The sequence below is a fragment of the Pezoporus flaviventris genome, unplaced genomic scaffold, assembly GCF_033815535.1.
Source record: "Pezoporus flaviventris isolate CSIRO_AGI_PZ_B2104156 unplaced genomic scaffold, CSIRO_AGI_Pfla_v1 ptg000022l, whole genome shotgun sequence".
In the NCBI taxonomy this organism is placed as follows: domain Eukaryota; kingdom Metazoa; phylum Chordata; class Aves; order Psittaciformes; family Psittacidae; genus Pezoporus; species Pezoporus flaviventris.
This window is the reverse complement of record NW_026892570.1, coordinates 3764722-3778895: the sequence shown is the minus strand read 5'-3', so window position 1 is coordinate 3778895 and position 14174 is coordinate 3764722. Positions and strand designations below refer to the sequence as shown.

At 55.6% G+C, this 14174-nt stretch overlaps 2 protein-coding genes across 2 annotated transcripts; both read left to right on the top strand.

Moving 5' to 3' along the window:
- The first annotated feature begins 1475 nt into the window (after positions 1–1475).
- On the top strand, positions 1476–3143 carry LOC133270756 (histone-lysine N-methyltransferase 2D-like). The gene has a single exon (XM_061456235.1). The coding sequence runs from the start codon at positions 1476–1478 to the stop codon at positions 3141–3143; it is 1668 nt and encodes a 555-aa protein (XP_061312219.1).
- Positions 3144–11230: 8087 nt separating this feature from the next.
- Positions 11231–12898, top strand: LOC133270755 (histone-lysine N-methyltransferase 2D-like). Its single transcript, XM_061456234.1, has one exon. It carries the CDS (start codon positions 11231–11233, stop codon positions 12896–12898), a length of 1668 nt encoding a protein of 555 aa, XP_061312218.1.
- Positions 12899–14174: the final 1276 nt, after the last annotated feature.

Below are 14174 nucleotides of genomic sequence, written 5' to 3'. Positions count from 1 at the left end.
TTCTCTTGCGTACAGGGGCAACCGATATTGGTACGAATTGGTCCTCTGGTTTGGCTGCAGTGATTATCACTGTGGTTGAGTAGCAACTGTACTTGTTGCTAGGGGTGGTGTAGCTGCTGTGCATGGAGCTGGGGTAACCGCGCTGTCTGTTGCGGTTGAAGTTTGAGCAGCTGCTGTACTTGCCACTGCCGTAGCTGCTCTGTTCATTGAGGCCAAAGTTTGAGTAGCGACTGTACTTGTCGCTGGGGTTGGTGCAGCTGCTGTGCTTGGAGCTGGGGTAACCGCGCTGTCTGTTGCGGTTGAAGTTTGAGCAGCTGCTGTACTTGCCGCTGGGGTAGCTGTGCTGTTCATATCAGCCAAAGTTTGAGTAGCAGCTGTTGCCCCTGTACGCACTTCAGATCTGGACTGGGAGATTCCAGGCTCCTTGGTTGGCTTCCTCCTCCCCTGCCTTTCTCAAGGGGCAGCATGAGGGACTGCGCCCAGCGCATTGTCCTTTCCCTAGATGTCAGCAGCACCTCCTGCTGACCCACCTCCTGCACCCACCCACCCACCCACCCACCCAGCCGGCCGGGCCCTCACGGCTCACCCCCCACAATCATGCACCCCAGTGCCAGTGACTTCTGACACGCTGACAGGTTACTAAGTACCTGGCAAAGTTACAAATGCTCATGAAAGACAACCTACACTTAAAACAGATTTTGTCATTTAAAAAAAAAAAGGGCAAAAAGCATACGTAACCGCTCAAGAAAACACACACCCATTCAGGCATTAATTTGACCACCTCATTGCTCCCATTTTACAGGTAACTTACACGCATTAATGCAGACCCCAGTAGTGCCAAATACAGAGCTGAAACGCCCCTTGATAAGCTTTTAAATCTTTTAAATGTTAACCATAGCGTAAGCAAATGGTGATAAAATAATAGCGGAATGGTAATGAGAGTCACAGGAATCATTTAGGCTGGAGAAGGCCATAAAGGTCATCGAGTCCAACCGTTAAGCAAACACCGCCAAGTTCACCAGGAAACCATGCCCCTAAGCTGGCCCTTGAGTCTGCGCTTGCAAGTGGAGCAGCCGCCCCGGCGACCTGGGTGCCAAGAGCCCGTGTCACAGTGGGTGGTGTGTGGCCGAGGATGCCCGTGCCCGTGTTTGGGGTGCACGCAGGCCAGCAGTGCTGATGTCACAGAGGCCACTCTGACCGGTGGCAGGGGCAGGCCTATAAAAAGAGAACGCTGGGCACAGTGCATCACTGCGACCTGGTGAGGTGCGGGGAGTAGAGGGCAGGGACAGGACTCTCGGGGGGCTGCCGAGGGAGGAGGGGGCTCCACACCGCAGGGCTCTGGGCCTGTGCTGCAAACTCACGCGCGTCTCTCTTCTCCCTCAGAGGTAGCAGAGGAGCGTTTGGAGAAGAAGCTCCAGCACTGCCAACCTTTGATGTCTGACACCTCCGCAAGGAGCTGCAGGACACCCGACGCGATGGAGCAAGAATGCATTCTGTGTTGCCGTGTAAAGGCAGATCCGGACATGTGCGGGCCAAAACTGAGATATCAGGGGATCTATGCTCATCACCTTTGCCTGCTTTTTGCCAGTGACCTTCGTCCACAAGGGACCGAGCAGGAAGAAGTGATGGAATTTTTTCCTGAAGAGGTTGATCGTACAGCCAAGCTGGCAGCCCGGATGGTCTGCTTTGTGTGTGGCAAGAGGGGGGCCACCATCACCTGCCAGGAGACGGGCTGCGACCGCAGGTTCCATCTCCCCTGTGCCGTGGAGGGTGAATGCGTCACCCGTTACCTCCTGCCGTACAGTTCCTTCTGCTGGGAGCACCGCCCACAGCAGCAAGAGCTGGCGGCTCCAGAGGACGCCAACTGCCTCATCTGCAAGGACCCTGTGGAAGGCAGAACCACCTATGGGACCATGGTGTGCCCAGCATGCAAACACGCCTGGTTCCACAGGGCCTGCATCCAGGGACAGGCTATGAATGCTGGCGCTTTTTCCTTGGTGTGCCCTCTGTGCCAAAACAGGAGACTGTTTCTAACAGAAATGCTCTCCATGGGGATCCGACTCCCCGTAAGAAAAGCGTCATGGGAAGACAACGATGCATCCACAGAACGGCAGCAGAGGCACGCGAGCTGCGATGCCAGGGAGTGCCTTTGTCCAGGAGGCAGGCGGGTGGCTGAGCAAAATGGGCCCTGGCAGCTGTTCCTGTGCCGCTCCTGCGCTGCTGTGGGCACTCACAGACGCTGCTCGAACCTGACAAACAGCTATGAGGGCAGATGGCAGTGTGAGAGCTGTGCTGGCCTGGGCACCTCCAAGTGTCAAAGCACCCGGGTGGCCCTGGGCTGGGGCCAGGGGTCAGGCAAGGCCCGGCAGAGGGTGCCTGGTGTGAGCTTGGCACAGCCTGTCTGCTCCAGGCGGACTGGGGCACGGCTCAGGACCCTGCCCCGGTCCTGGAAGACAATCCCTAAAAGCACTGCCAGCCCAGCAGCACCGGGCCAGTCTCCTGAACCTCAGACACAGGAGACCAGCAGCCCCAGCAGCAGCAGACAGATGCCATCGGCACCATTCCCCAGTTGCCCAGTGTCTGAGGGCTGCAGCTGCTCCAGCCAGCCTGGGCCTGACCGACGGCAACACCAAACCCGGGGCACCCGTCAGACCCAGGCACCCTACACATGGCCTAGAAGACTGCAGGAGAGAAGCCGACCGCCAGCAACACGCGCTGCGAGCAATACCAGCAGCCAGGCGGTGCCAAGGCTGTCCCAATGCTCCCCACCACGTGAGACCCGCAGCCGCAGCACCACCAGGCAGCAGCCATCGGCGGCATCCCATGGCTCTGCACCACTGCAAGGAAGCAGGAGCAACAGAGCCGGTGGGCCCATGCGGGTGCGAGACCGCTCCCGCTTGCAGCGTCAGGCCCAAGCTCCCTATGCACGGCCCAGAAGACGCTCCCAGGGCAGCCACACACCAGCAGCTCGAGCTGGGAGGAGCCCCCGCAGACTGGCTGCGCCCAGGCGGTCCCAGGGCTCACGCGAACGTGCGAGCCACAGCCACAGCACAACAAGACAGCGGCCATCAGCGTCATCCCGTGGCTCCAGAACACGTCAAAGAGACAGCGCCTCAGGATCCACGGGGCCCGTGCAGGTGTGAGACCGCTCCCGCTCGCAACGCCGGGTCCAAACTCCCAACACGCGGCGCAAAAGACACCGTTAGAGCAGCCACACGCCAGCACCACGTGCAAAGAGGAGCACACGCAGACGGGCTGTGTCGGGGCTACGCCAGCGCTCCCCAGCACGTGCTAGCAGCTCTGCAGCAGTGACAGTCGAGTCATCAGGGAGCAGCAGCTGCAGCACTGACAGACAGGAGGCAATACAGCCATGCCACAGTTCCCTGGCACCACACACTGGCACTGCAACAATCGGGCCGTGCCACGGCTCCCCAGCGTGCTCCCAGTTGAACTGTCACACCCAAGCTGCCTACACGCGGCTCAGAAGACAGCGAGAGAGAAGCCAACTGCCAGCACCACGTGGTGAAAGGAGCACCCACAGCCAGGCAGTGAGGGGCTGTCCCAGGGCTCGCCAATACCTGAGACCAGGAGCCCCAGAACCAGCAGGCATCGGCCATCGGCAGCATCCTCTGACTCCGCAGCACTGGAAAGCGGCAGCAGCTCCATCCCCGCTAGCCCCACGTGGGTGCGAGACAACTCCCACTTGCAAGATCGGGCCCAAACTCCCGACGCGCGGCCTGGACACCTCAGTGGCACCAACCGTGTTTCATCTCTGAGCGACCACTGTGATCCCCCTCTACCGGCACAATAAAGGTGGCTCTTCAGCTCTGGAAAAAAAACAAACAAACAAAAAAAACCAGCAACCAAAAAACCCCCACTTTTATCGTGCACACAAATCACTTCTTTCTTTTTCCTGCTTTTGCCTTTCGTTAGCTCAGAAGGTCAGTATTTTCAACACACTCTAACCACTAAAGCAAAAATTGTGTTCACAAATAAAGTCCATAAATAAGAATGGGTTATACTGACTCAGGCTGAATACCTGTGGTAACAAGCTGGTCCTCTAAAGGCCATGGCAAAACTCCCACTGACTTTATTTGGGCCAAAAGTTCACTCTTAACCTCCATTTTCTCTGTATGAAATGTGATGCTGGTGCTATATGCAGATGAAGGACACATGTAAATTTACTCATATAGTAATATTATTATACTTTTGTCTTTTCAGCTGAAACTGTCAAAAAAAAAACCAAACCCTGAAGAAATTATGGTTAAATGTACCACTGAATATTTTGCAGAGTAAACCCAGTCCTGCTGGGTAGTTGCTCCATGCTGTTTCCATTGATACTGACTGTAGCTGTGTCGTGGTTTAAACCCAGTCAGGCAACTTGTTCACTCACTCCCAGGGAGTGGTGCCGAGCTGACAACAATCGAGGTCCGTGTCGTCCCCCCCCCCCCACCGGGGTTCTCCCCTTTCCCGCTCCCGGTGGAACGGGGAGGAGGATCGAAAAAGTGCAACTCCCACGGGTTGAGACAAGAACAGTCCAGCAACAAATCACCACCGCTACTATCAACTACAACAACGATAAGGGAAAATAACAAGGGAAGAGAATACGATACCACCGGCCAAGAAAACGAGTTCCACCCGGAAGCCCGTGTCCTTCCGGGTAACTCCCAGTCACTCCCCACCCTGGCCATGACGTGCTGTGGTATGGAATACCTTCCTGGCTAGCCCGGGTCAGGCGCCCCGTCTCTGCTTCCTCCCGGCTTCCCCTCCTCCCTGGCAGAGCATGAGCCTCACAAAGTCCTTGGTCAGAGTAAACATCACTTAGCAACAACTGAAAACATCGACTTCACCAACACTGTTCTCAGGCTGGAAGTCAAAACACAGCACTGCACCAGCTACCACAAAGGAAAAAAAACATGACTGCTACTGCTGAACCCAGGACATTATCCACCCCTTATTCCATACCATTCACGTCTGTCCTGGGTTCAGCAGTAGCAGTCATGTTTCTCCTCCTCGGTAGCTGGTGCAGTGCAGTGTTTTGACTTTCGGCTCAGGAACAGAGCTGATAGAGATGTTTTGGTTTGGCCAAGGACTTTGTGAGCCTCATGCTCTGCCAGGGAGGAGGGGAAGCTGGGAGGAAGCAGAGACAGGACACCTGACCCAAACTGACCAAAGAGGTATTCCATACCACAGCACGTCATGCCCAGGATGTAACTGGGAGTTAGCCGGAAGGGCTGGGAGACTGCAGGGTTGGAGGAGGTATCGGTCGGAGCTTGGTCGGGCTTGGGGGGCGAGTTATCGGTCAGCGGGTGGTGAGGTGTTGTATTCTGTTCCCTTGTTATTTCCTTTATCATTATTATCATTGGTGGTAGCAGTAGTGATTTGTGTTATACCTTAGTTACTAAACTGTTCTTAGCTCAACCCGTGGGAGTTGCATTCTTTTGATTCTCCTCTCCGTCCCTCCGAGAGCAGGGGGAGGGCAAGAAAGGGGGGGAAGTGAGCGAACGAATTACCTGACTGGGTTTAAACCACGACAGTTCTTTTTGGCGCCCAGCGTGGGGCACGAAGGGTTGAGATAACGACAGATCTGACTGGATTAATAGTCACTCGTCACAATGCTGATTTATTGGCTCTCAGAGTTGTTCTTGTTGATCTCACAGCTTCAGACCGTTGTAACTTACTTAGAGCCGGTATTTGCTGTGTTAGTGTTTATCAAGTGTGGGGCCTGGGCTAAGGTTCTTGTCTCACTGTGCTTTATGGCAACGGCTTGTAATACGGGCGGGCTCCAGCAGCAGGGCGGGACGGACGTGGCCGTGGACTTGTACCTGGCCGTCCGGCTGCTCTTCACCGTCCTGGCCCTCGCCCTACTCTCCATCTTCGTGAGGCTGCGGGGAGCCGAGGGGGAGCGGCCCCGGGAGCCGGCGGCAGCCGAAGCGGCTCAGGAGAGCGGCCCCGGGGACCAAGCGGCGGCGGGAGCGGGGCCGGAGGCCGCCAGGGGACGGCTGCCGGTGGAGGAGGCCGGGGCGGTCGAGGAGCAGAAGGAAGCGGCTGCCGAGCAGCGGGATAAGGCGGCGGAGGAGCCGAGCCCCGCGGAAGAGCCGAGCCCCGCGGAGGAGCCGAGCCCCGCGGCCGAGCCGAGCCCCGCGGAGGAGCCGAGGCCCGCGGAGGAGCCGAGCCCCGCGGCCGAGCCGAGCCCCGCGGAGGAGCCCAGCCCCGCGGAGGAGCCCAGCCCCGCGGAGGAGCCCAGCCCCGCGACGGCCGAGAGCGTTTCCCGGAAGCCGCCTGCCGAGCCCCAGGAGGACGCAGGAGACCACGCAGCGTTTCCCAGCAAGGCAGAGGAGGAAGAGCTGGACTCAGGAAAAGAGAAGCTGGCGGTGGGAGAGCCGGCAAGCACAGAGGCTACACCAGCCCCAGTGACAAGTACAGCAGCATCGTTTGAGAGTTCTGAAGGTTTCGAATGGCCTTTGGGTATCCTTGGGACCTGCCTGCTGATTGTGATGGGGATCAGCATGTTGGCACACACACAGACTGTGTTCTACCCACAACCATTTTGTCTGATCTCAAAAGTTAAGCAGAGTCAGGTTTGGGTCTTGTCTGGGGTTAGACGACAATATAGGGGGACCAAGAGGTTTTCCCCAAGGCTGGACAGTCATGAGTGGCAGGGTGTGTGTGACAGTATGGGCAAGTATCTAGTCCACTGGGCCCCTCCAGTGCTTTGGAAGCGTCGGAGATGGAAGGCAGCTGTATGGAGTCCCCAGCAACAAGCTGCAGAAACTGCTGAAGGGGACAGTGAATTATTTTGAGCCTGGTGGGCCCATGGCACTTCAGGCCATCAGAGCAGAGATGCAACATAGAGATGGACTCATGATCGAGGGGTGGACTTAGCAATGGACACTATTGCCCAGATTATTCACGAGTGTGAACACTGCACACATTCTCTCCTGCTCTGACTGGTATAAGAGATGGAGCCTGACATGTACCAGATGGACTCAGCAGCTTTATAGGGACTGGTCCATGCACTAAGATAAGAGTGCACCGAGATAAGAGTGATGGTATATTGAAAATGTGGGATCTGAGCATGACGTGAATGGTATGGAATAAGGGGTGGATAATGTCCTGGGTTCAGCAGTAGCAGTCATGTTTCTCCTCCTTGGTAGCTGGTGCAGTGCAGTGTTTTGACTTTCGGCTCGGGAACAGAGCTGATAGAGATGTTTTGGTTTGGCCAAGGACTTTGTGAGCCTCATGCTCTGCCAGGGAGGAGGGGAAGCTGGGAGGAAGCAGAGACAGGACACCTGACCCAAACTGACCAAAGAGGTATTCCATACCACAGCACGTCATGCCCAGGATGTAACTGGGAGTTAGCCGGAAGGGCTGGGAGACTGCAGGGTTGGAGGAGGTATCGGTCGGAGCTTGGTCGGGCTTGGGGGGCGAGTTATCGGTCAGCGGGTGGTGAGGTGTTGTATTCTGTTCCCTTGTTATTTCCTTTATCATTATTATCATTGGTGGTAGCAGTAGTGATTTGTGTTATACCTTAGTTACTAAACTGTTCTTAGCTCAACCCGTGGGAGTTGCATTCTTTTGATTCTCCTCTCCGTCCCTCCGAGAGCAGGGGGAGGGCAAGAAAGGGGGGGAAGTGAGCGAACGAATTACCTGACTGGGTTTAAACCACGACAACGTCGTGCTCAGATCCCACATTTTCAATACACCATCGCTCTCCCATATATATACATCCATATACATACAGACCAAGAGGAAAAGATCATTTTCTTAGTGCATGGACCAATCCCTATAATGCTGCCGAGTCCATTCGGTCCATGATGTTCAAAGTTCATTCTCTGTTGGGACGATGGCTGGAGGGAAGTCAGGGCCAGTTGCTGGTAACCTGGGGACATCTAGTTGATGGGCTATAAAAGCATTACACAGCAGGCAACAGCATACAATTGAGTTCACTAGCTGTTTTCCCCTAAAATCAAATCCCCTTGAGGTATACATGGGACTTCCCCATCTTCCCGCATTACCCACCAAGTATATCCAGGTCCCAGAGCAAAAGCAATCCCACGAGTGGGTTTGCCTTTACCTGAAGCAGGAATTACCCAGACTGTCTTCCCCAGCAAATTCTTCATATGCACCACGGGAACTTTGTCCCCCTCTACAATATGTAAAAGTTCTGACTGGGCTGGGCCAGCCCTGTTGGCAGATCCTCTGGTGTTGACCAACCAGGTGGCCTTTGGTAAGTGTGTATCCCAATGCTTGAAAGTTCCGCCACCCATTGCTCTCAGTGTAGTTTTTAACAGCCCATTGTACCGTTCGATTTTCCCAGAGGCTGGTGCATGGTAGGGGACGTGATACACCCACTCAATGCCATGCTCTTTGGCCCAAATATCTATAAGGTTATTCCGGAAATGAGTCCCATTGTCTGACTCAGTTATCTCTGGGGTGCCGTGTCGCCACAAAATCTGTTTCTCAAGGCCCAGGATAGTGTTCCGGGCAGTGGCATGGGGCACAGCGTATGTTTCCAGCCACCCGGTGGTTGCTTCCACCATGGTAAGCACATGGCGCTTGCCTTGGCGGGTTGGTGGCAGTGTGATATAGTCAATCTGCCAGGCCTCCCCATATTTATACTTCAACCATCGTCCTCCATACCAAAGAGGCTTTAACCGCTTGGCTTGTTTAATTGCAGCACATGTTTCACACTCATGAATAACCTGGGCAATAGTGTCCATTGTTAAGTCCACCCCTCGATCACGGGCCCATCTATATGTTGCATCTCTGCCCTGATGGCCTGAAGTGTCATGGGCCCACCGGGCCAAAAATAATTCACCTTTATGTTGCCAATCTAAGTCCATCTGAGCCACTTCAATCTTAGCCGCTTTATCCACTTGTTGGTTGTTCTGGTGTTCCTCAGTGGCCCGACTCTTGGGTACATGGGCATCTACATGACGTACCTTCACCACCAGGTTCTGCACCTGGGCAGCGATATCTTTCCACCGTGCAGCAGCCCAGATGGGTTTACCTCTGCGTTGCCAGTTGCTCTGCTTCCATTGCTTCAACCACCCCCACAGGGCATTTGCCACCATCCATGAGTCAGTATAGAGATAAAGTACTGGCCACTTTTCTCGTTCAGCAATGTGCAGGGCCAGCTGGATGGCTTTCACCTCGGCAAACTGACTTGATTCACCCTCTCCGTCAGCAGTTTCTGCAACTTGTCGTCCAGGACTCCATACAGCTGCCTTCCATCTCCGATGCTTTCCCACAATACGGCAAGAGCCATCAGTAAACAAGGCACACTGCTTTTCACTTTCTGACAGTTTATTATATGGTGGGGCCTCTTCAGCGCGCACCACCTCCTCCTTTGGTGACATTCCAAAATCTTTGCCCTCTGGCCAGTCCATGATGACTTCTAGAATGCCTGGATGACTGAGATTTCCTATTTGAGTTCGTTGTGTAATTAGTGCAGCCCATTTACTCCATGTAGCATCAGTTGCATGATGTGTAGAGGAGACCCTGCCTTTGAACATCCAGCCCAGCACGGGCAACCGGGGTGCTAGAAGGAGCTGTGCTTCAGTGCCAATCACTTCCGAAGCAGCTCGAACCCCTTCATAGGCTGCCAGTATCTCTTTCTCAGTTGGGGTATAGCTGGCCTCAGATCCTTTATATCCCCGACTCCAAAAGCCGAGGGGTCGACCTCGAGTCTCCCCTGGAGCTTTCTGCCAGAGGCTCCAGGTAGGACCGTTCTCCCCAGCTGCAGTGTACAGTACATTTTTTACATCTGGTCCGGTCCGGACTGGTCCAAGGGCTACTGCATGAACTATCTCGCGTTTAATTTGCTCAAAGGCTTGTTGCTGCTCAGGGCCCCATTTAAAATCATTCTTCTTCCGGGTCACATGATAGAGAGGGCTTACAATCGAACTGTAATTCGGGATGTGCATTCTCCAGAACCCCACTGCACCCAAGAAAGCTTGCGTTTCTTTCTTATTAGTTGGTGGAGACATTGCTGTTATCTTGTTGATCACATCTGTGGGGATCTGTCTACGTCCATCTTGCCATTTTATTCCCCAAAATTGAATCTCCTGTGCAGGTCCCTTGACCTTACTCCGTCTTATGGCAAAACCGGCTTTCAGCAGGATTTGGATTATTTTCCTCCCTTTCTCAAAGACTTCTTCCGCTGTATCGCCCCACACAATAATGTCATCAATGTATTGCAGGTGTTCTGGAGCTTGCCCCTGTTCCAGTGCAGTCTGGATCAGTCCGTGGCAAATGGTAGGGCTGTGTTTCCACCCCTGGGGCAGTCGGTTCCAAGTGAACTGGACACCCCTCCCAGTAAAAGCAAACTGTGGCCTGCGCTCTGCTGCCAAAGGAATTGAGAAAAATGCATTGGCAATATCAATCGTGGCATACCACTTGGCTGCCTTTGACTCTAGTTCATACTGAAGTTCTAGCATGTCCGGTACGGCAGCACTCAATGGTGGTGTGACTTCATTCAGGCCACGATAGTCTACTGTTAGTCTCTATTCGACTTTCGCACTGGCCATATGGGGCTATTAAAGGGTGAGCGGGTCCTGCTGATCACCCCCTGACTCTCCAGTCCACGGATCAGCTGATGGGTGGGAATCAGGGAGTCTCGGTTGGTGCGATATTGCCGCCGGTGCACTGTTGTGGTCGCAATTGGCACTTGTTGTTCTTCAACTTTCAGCAACCCCACAGCAGAGGGATCTTGTGAGAGACCAGGCAAGGTCATCGAGTCCAACCGTTAAGCAAACACCGCCAAGTTCACCAGGAAACCATGCCCCTAAGCTGGCCCTTGAGTCTGCGCTTGCAGGTGGAGCAGCCGCCCCGGCGACCTGGGTGCCAAGAGCCCGTGTCACAGTGGGTGGTGTGTGGCCGAGGATGCCCGTGCCCGTGTTTGGGGTGCACGCAGGCCAGCAGTGCTGATGTCACAGAGGCCACTCTGACCGGTGGCAGGGGCAGGCCTATAAAAAGAGAACGCTGGGCACAGTGCATCACTGCGACCTGGTGAGGTGCGGGGAGTAGAGGGCAGGGACAGGACTCTCGGGGGGCTGCCGAGGGAGGAGGGGGCTCCACACCGCAGGGCTCTGGGCCTGTGCTGCAAACTCACGCGCGTCTCTCTTCTCCCTCAGAGGTAGCAGAGGAGCGTTTGGAGAAGAAGCTCCAGCACTGCCAACCTTTGATGTCTGACACCTCCGCAAGGAGCTGCAGGACACCCGACGCGATGGAGCACGAATGCATTCTGTGTTGCCGTGTAAAGGCAGATCCGGACATGTGCGGGCCAAAACTGAGATATCAGGGGATCTATGCTCATCACCTTTGCCTGCTTTTTGCCAGTGACCTTCGTCCACAAGGGACCGAGCAGGAAGAAGTGATGGAATTTCTTCCTGAAGAGGTTGATCGTACAGCCAAGCTGGCAGCCCGGATGGTCTGCTTTGTGTGTGGCAAGAGGGGGGCCACCATCACCTGCCAGGAGACGGGCTGCGACCGCAGGTTCCATCTCCCCTGTGCCGTGGAGGGTGAATGCGTCACCCGTTACCTCCTGCCGTACAGTTCCTTCTGCTGGGAGCACCGCCCACAGCAGCAAGAGCTGGCGGCTCCAGAGGACGCCAACTGCCTCATCTGCAAGGACCCTGTGGAAGGCAGAACCACCTATGGGACCATGGTGTGCCCAGCATGCAAACACGCCTGGTTCCACAGGGCCTGCATCCAGGGACAGGCTATGAATGCTGGCGCTTTTTCCTTGGTGTGCCCTCTGTGCCAAAACAGGAGACTGTTTCTAACAGAAATGCTCTCCATGGGGATCCGACTCCCCGTAAGAAAAGCGTCATGGGAAGACAACGATGCATCCACAGAACGGCAGCAGAGGCACGCGAGCTGCGATGCCAGGGAGTGCCTTTGTCCAGGAGGCAGGCGGGTGGCTGAGCAAAATGGGCCCTGGCAGCTGTTCCTGTGCCGCTCCTGCGCTGCTGTGGGCACTCACAGACGCTGCTCGAACCTGACAAACAGCTATGAGGGCAGATGGCAGTGTGAGAGCTGTGCTGGCCTGGGCACCTCCAAGTGTCAAAGCACCCGGGTGGCCCTGGGCTGGGGCCAGGGGTCAGGCAAGGCCCGGCAGAGGGTGCCTGGTGTGAGCTTGGCACAGCCTGTCTGCTCCAGGAGGACTGGGGCACGGCTCAGGACCCTGCCCCGGTCCTGGAAGACAATCCCTAAAAGCACTGCCAGCCCAGCAGCACCGGGCCAGTCTCCTGAACCTCAGACACAGGAGACCAGCAGCCCCAGCAGCAGCAGACAGATGCCATCGGCACCATTCCCCAGTTGCCCAGTGTCTGAGGGCTGCAGCTGCTCCAGCCAGCCTGGGCCTGACCGACGGCAACACCAAACCCGGGGCACCCGTCAGACCCAGGCACCCTACACATGGCCTAGAAGACTGCAGGAGAGAAGCCGACCGCCAGCAACACGCGCTGCGAGCAATACCAGCAGCCAGGCGGTGCCAAGGCTGTCCCAATGCTCCCCACCACGTGAGACCCGCAGCCGCAGCACCACCAGGCAGCAGCCATCGGCGGCATCCCATGGCTCTGCACCACTGCAAGGAAGCAGGAGCAACAGAGCCGGTGGGCCCATGCGGGTGCGAGACCGCTCCCGCTTGCAGCGTCGGGCCCAAGCTCCCTATGCACGGCCCAGAAGACGCTCCCAGGGCAGCCACACACCAGCAGCTCGAGCTGGGAGGAGCCCCCGCAGACTGGCTGCGCCCAGGCGGTCCCAGGGCTCACGCGAACGTGCGAGCCACAGCCACAGCACAACAAGACAGCGGCCATCAGCGTCATCCCGTGGCTCCAGAACACGTCAAAGAGACAGCGCCTCAGGATCCACGGGGCCCGTGCAGGTGTGAGACCGCTCCCGCTCGCAACGCCGGGTCCAAACTCCCAACACGCGGCGCAAAAGACACCGTTAGAGCAGCCACACGCCAGCACCACGTGCAAAGAGGAGCACACGCAGACGGGCTGTGTCGGGGCTACGCCAGCGCTCCCCAGCACGTGCTAGCAGCTCTGCAGCAGTGACAGTCGAGTCATCAGGGAGCAGCAGCTGCAGCACTGACAGACAGGAGGCAATACAGCCATGCCACAGTTCCCTGGCACCACACACTGGCACTGCAACAATCGGGCCGTGCCACGGCTCCCCAGCGTGCTCCCAGTTGAACTGTCACACCCAAGCTGCCTACACGCGGCTCAGAAGACAGCGAGAGAGAAGCCAACTGCCAGCACCACGTGGTGAAAGGAGCACCCACAGCCAGGCAGTGAGGGGCTGTCCCAGGGCTCGCCAATACCTGAGACCAGGAGCCCCAGAACCAGCAGGCATCGGCCATCGGCAGCATCCTCTGACTCCGCAGCACTGGAAAGCGGCAGCAGCTCCATCCCCGCTAGCCCCACGTGGGTGCGAGACAACTCCCACTTGCAAGATCGGGCCCAAACTCCCGACGCGCGGCCTGGACACCTCAGTGGCACCAACCGTGTTTCATCTCTGAGCGACCACTGTGATCCCCCTCTACCGGCACAATAAAGGTGGCTCTTCAGCTCTGGAAAAAAAACAAACAAACAAACAAAAAAAAACAGCAACCAAAAAACCCCCACTTTTATCGTGCACACAAATCACTTCTTTCTTTTTCCTGCTTTTGCCTTTCGTTAGCTCAGAAGGTCAGTATTTTCAACACACTCTAACCACTAAAGCAAAAATTGTGTTCACAAATAAAGTCCATAAATAAGAATGGGTTATACTGACTCAGGCTGAATACCTGTGGTAACAAGCTGGTCCTCTAAAGGCCATGGCAAAACTCCCACTGACTTTATTTGGGCCAAAAGTTCACTCTTAACCTCCATTTTCTCTGTATGAAATGTGATGCTGGTGCTATATGCAGATGAAGGACACATGTAAATTTACTCATATAGTAATATTATTATACTTTTGTCTTTTCAGCTGAAACTGTCAAAAAAAAAACCAAACCCAGAAGAAATTATGGTTAAATGTACCACTGAATATTTTGCAGAGTAAACCCAGTCCTGCTGGGTAGTTGCTCCATGCTGTTTCCATTGATACTGACTGTAGCTGTGTCGTGGTTTAAACCCAGTCAGGCAACTTGTTCACTCACTCCCAGTGAGTGGTGCCGAGCT

Excerpts from the sequence above, each read along its gene's own strand:
- LOC133270756 (XM_061456235.1), top strand. The coding sequence starts at position 1,476 with ATGGAGCAAGAATGCATTCTGTGTTGCCGTGTAAAGGCAGATCCGGAC.
- LOC133270755 (XM_061456234.1), top strand. The coding sequence starts at position 11,231 with ATGGAGCACGAATGCATTCTGTGTTGCCGTGTAAAGGCAGATCCGGAC.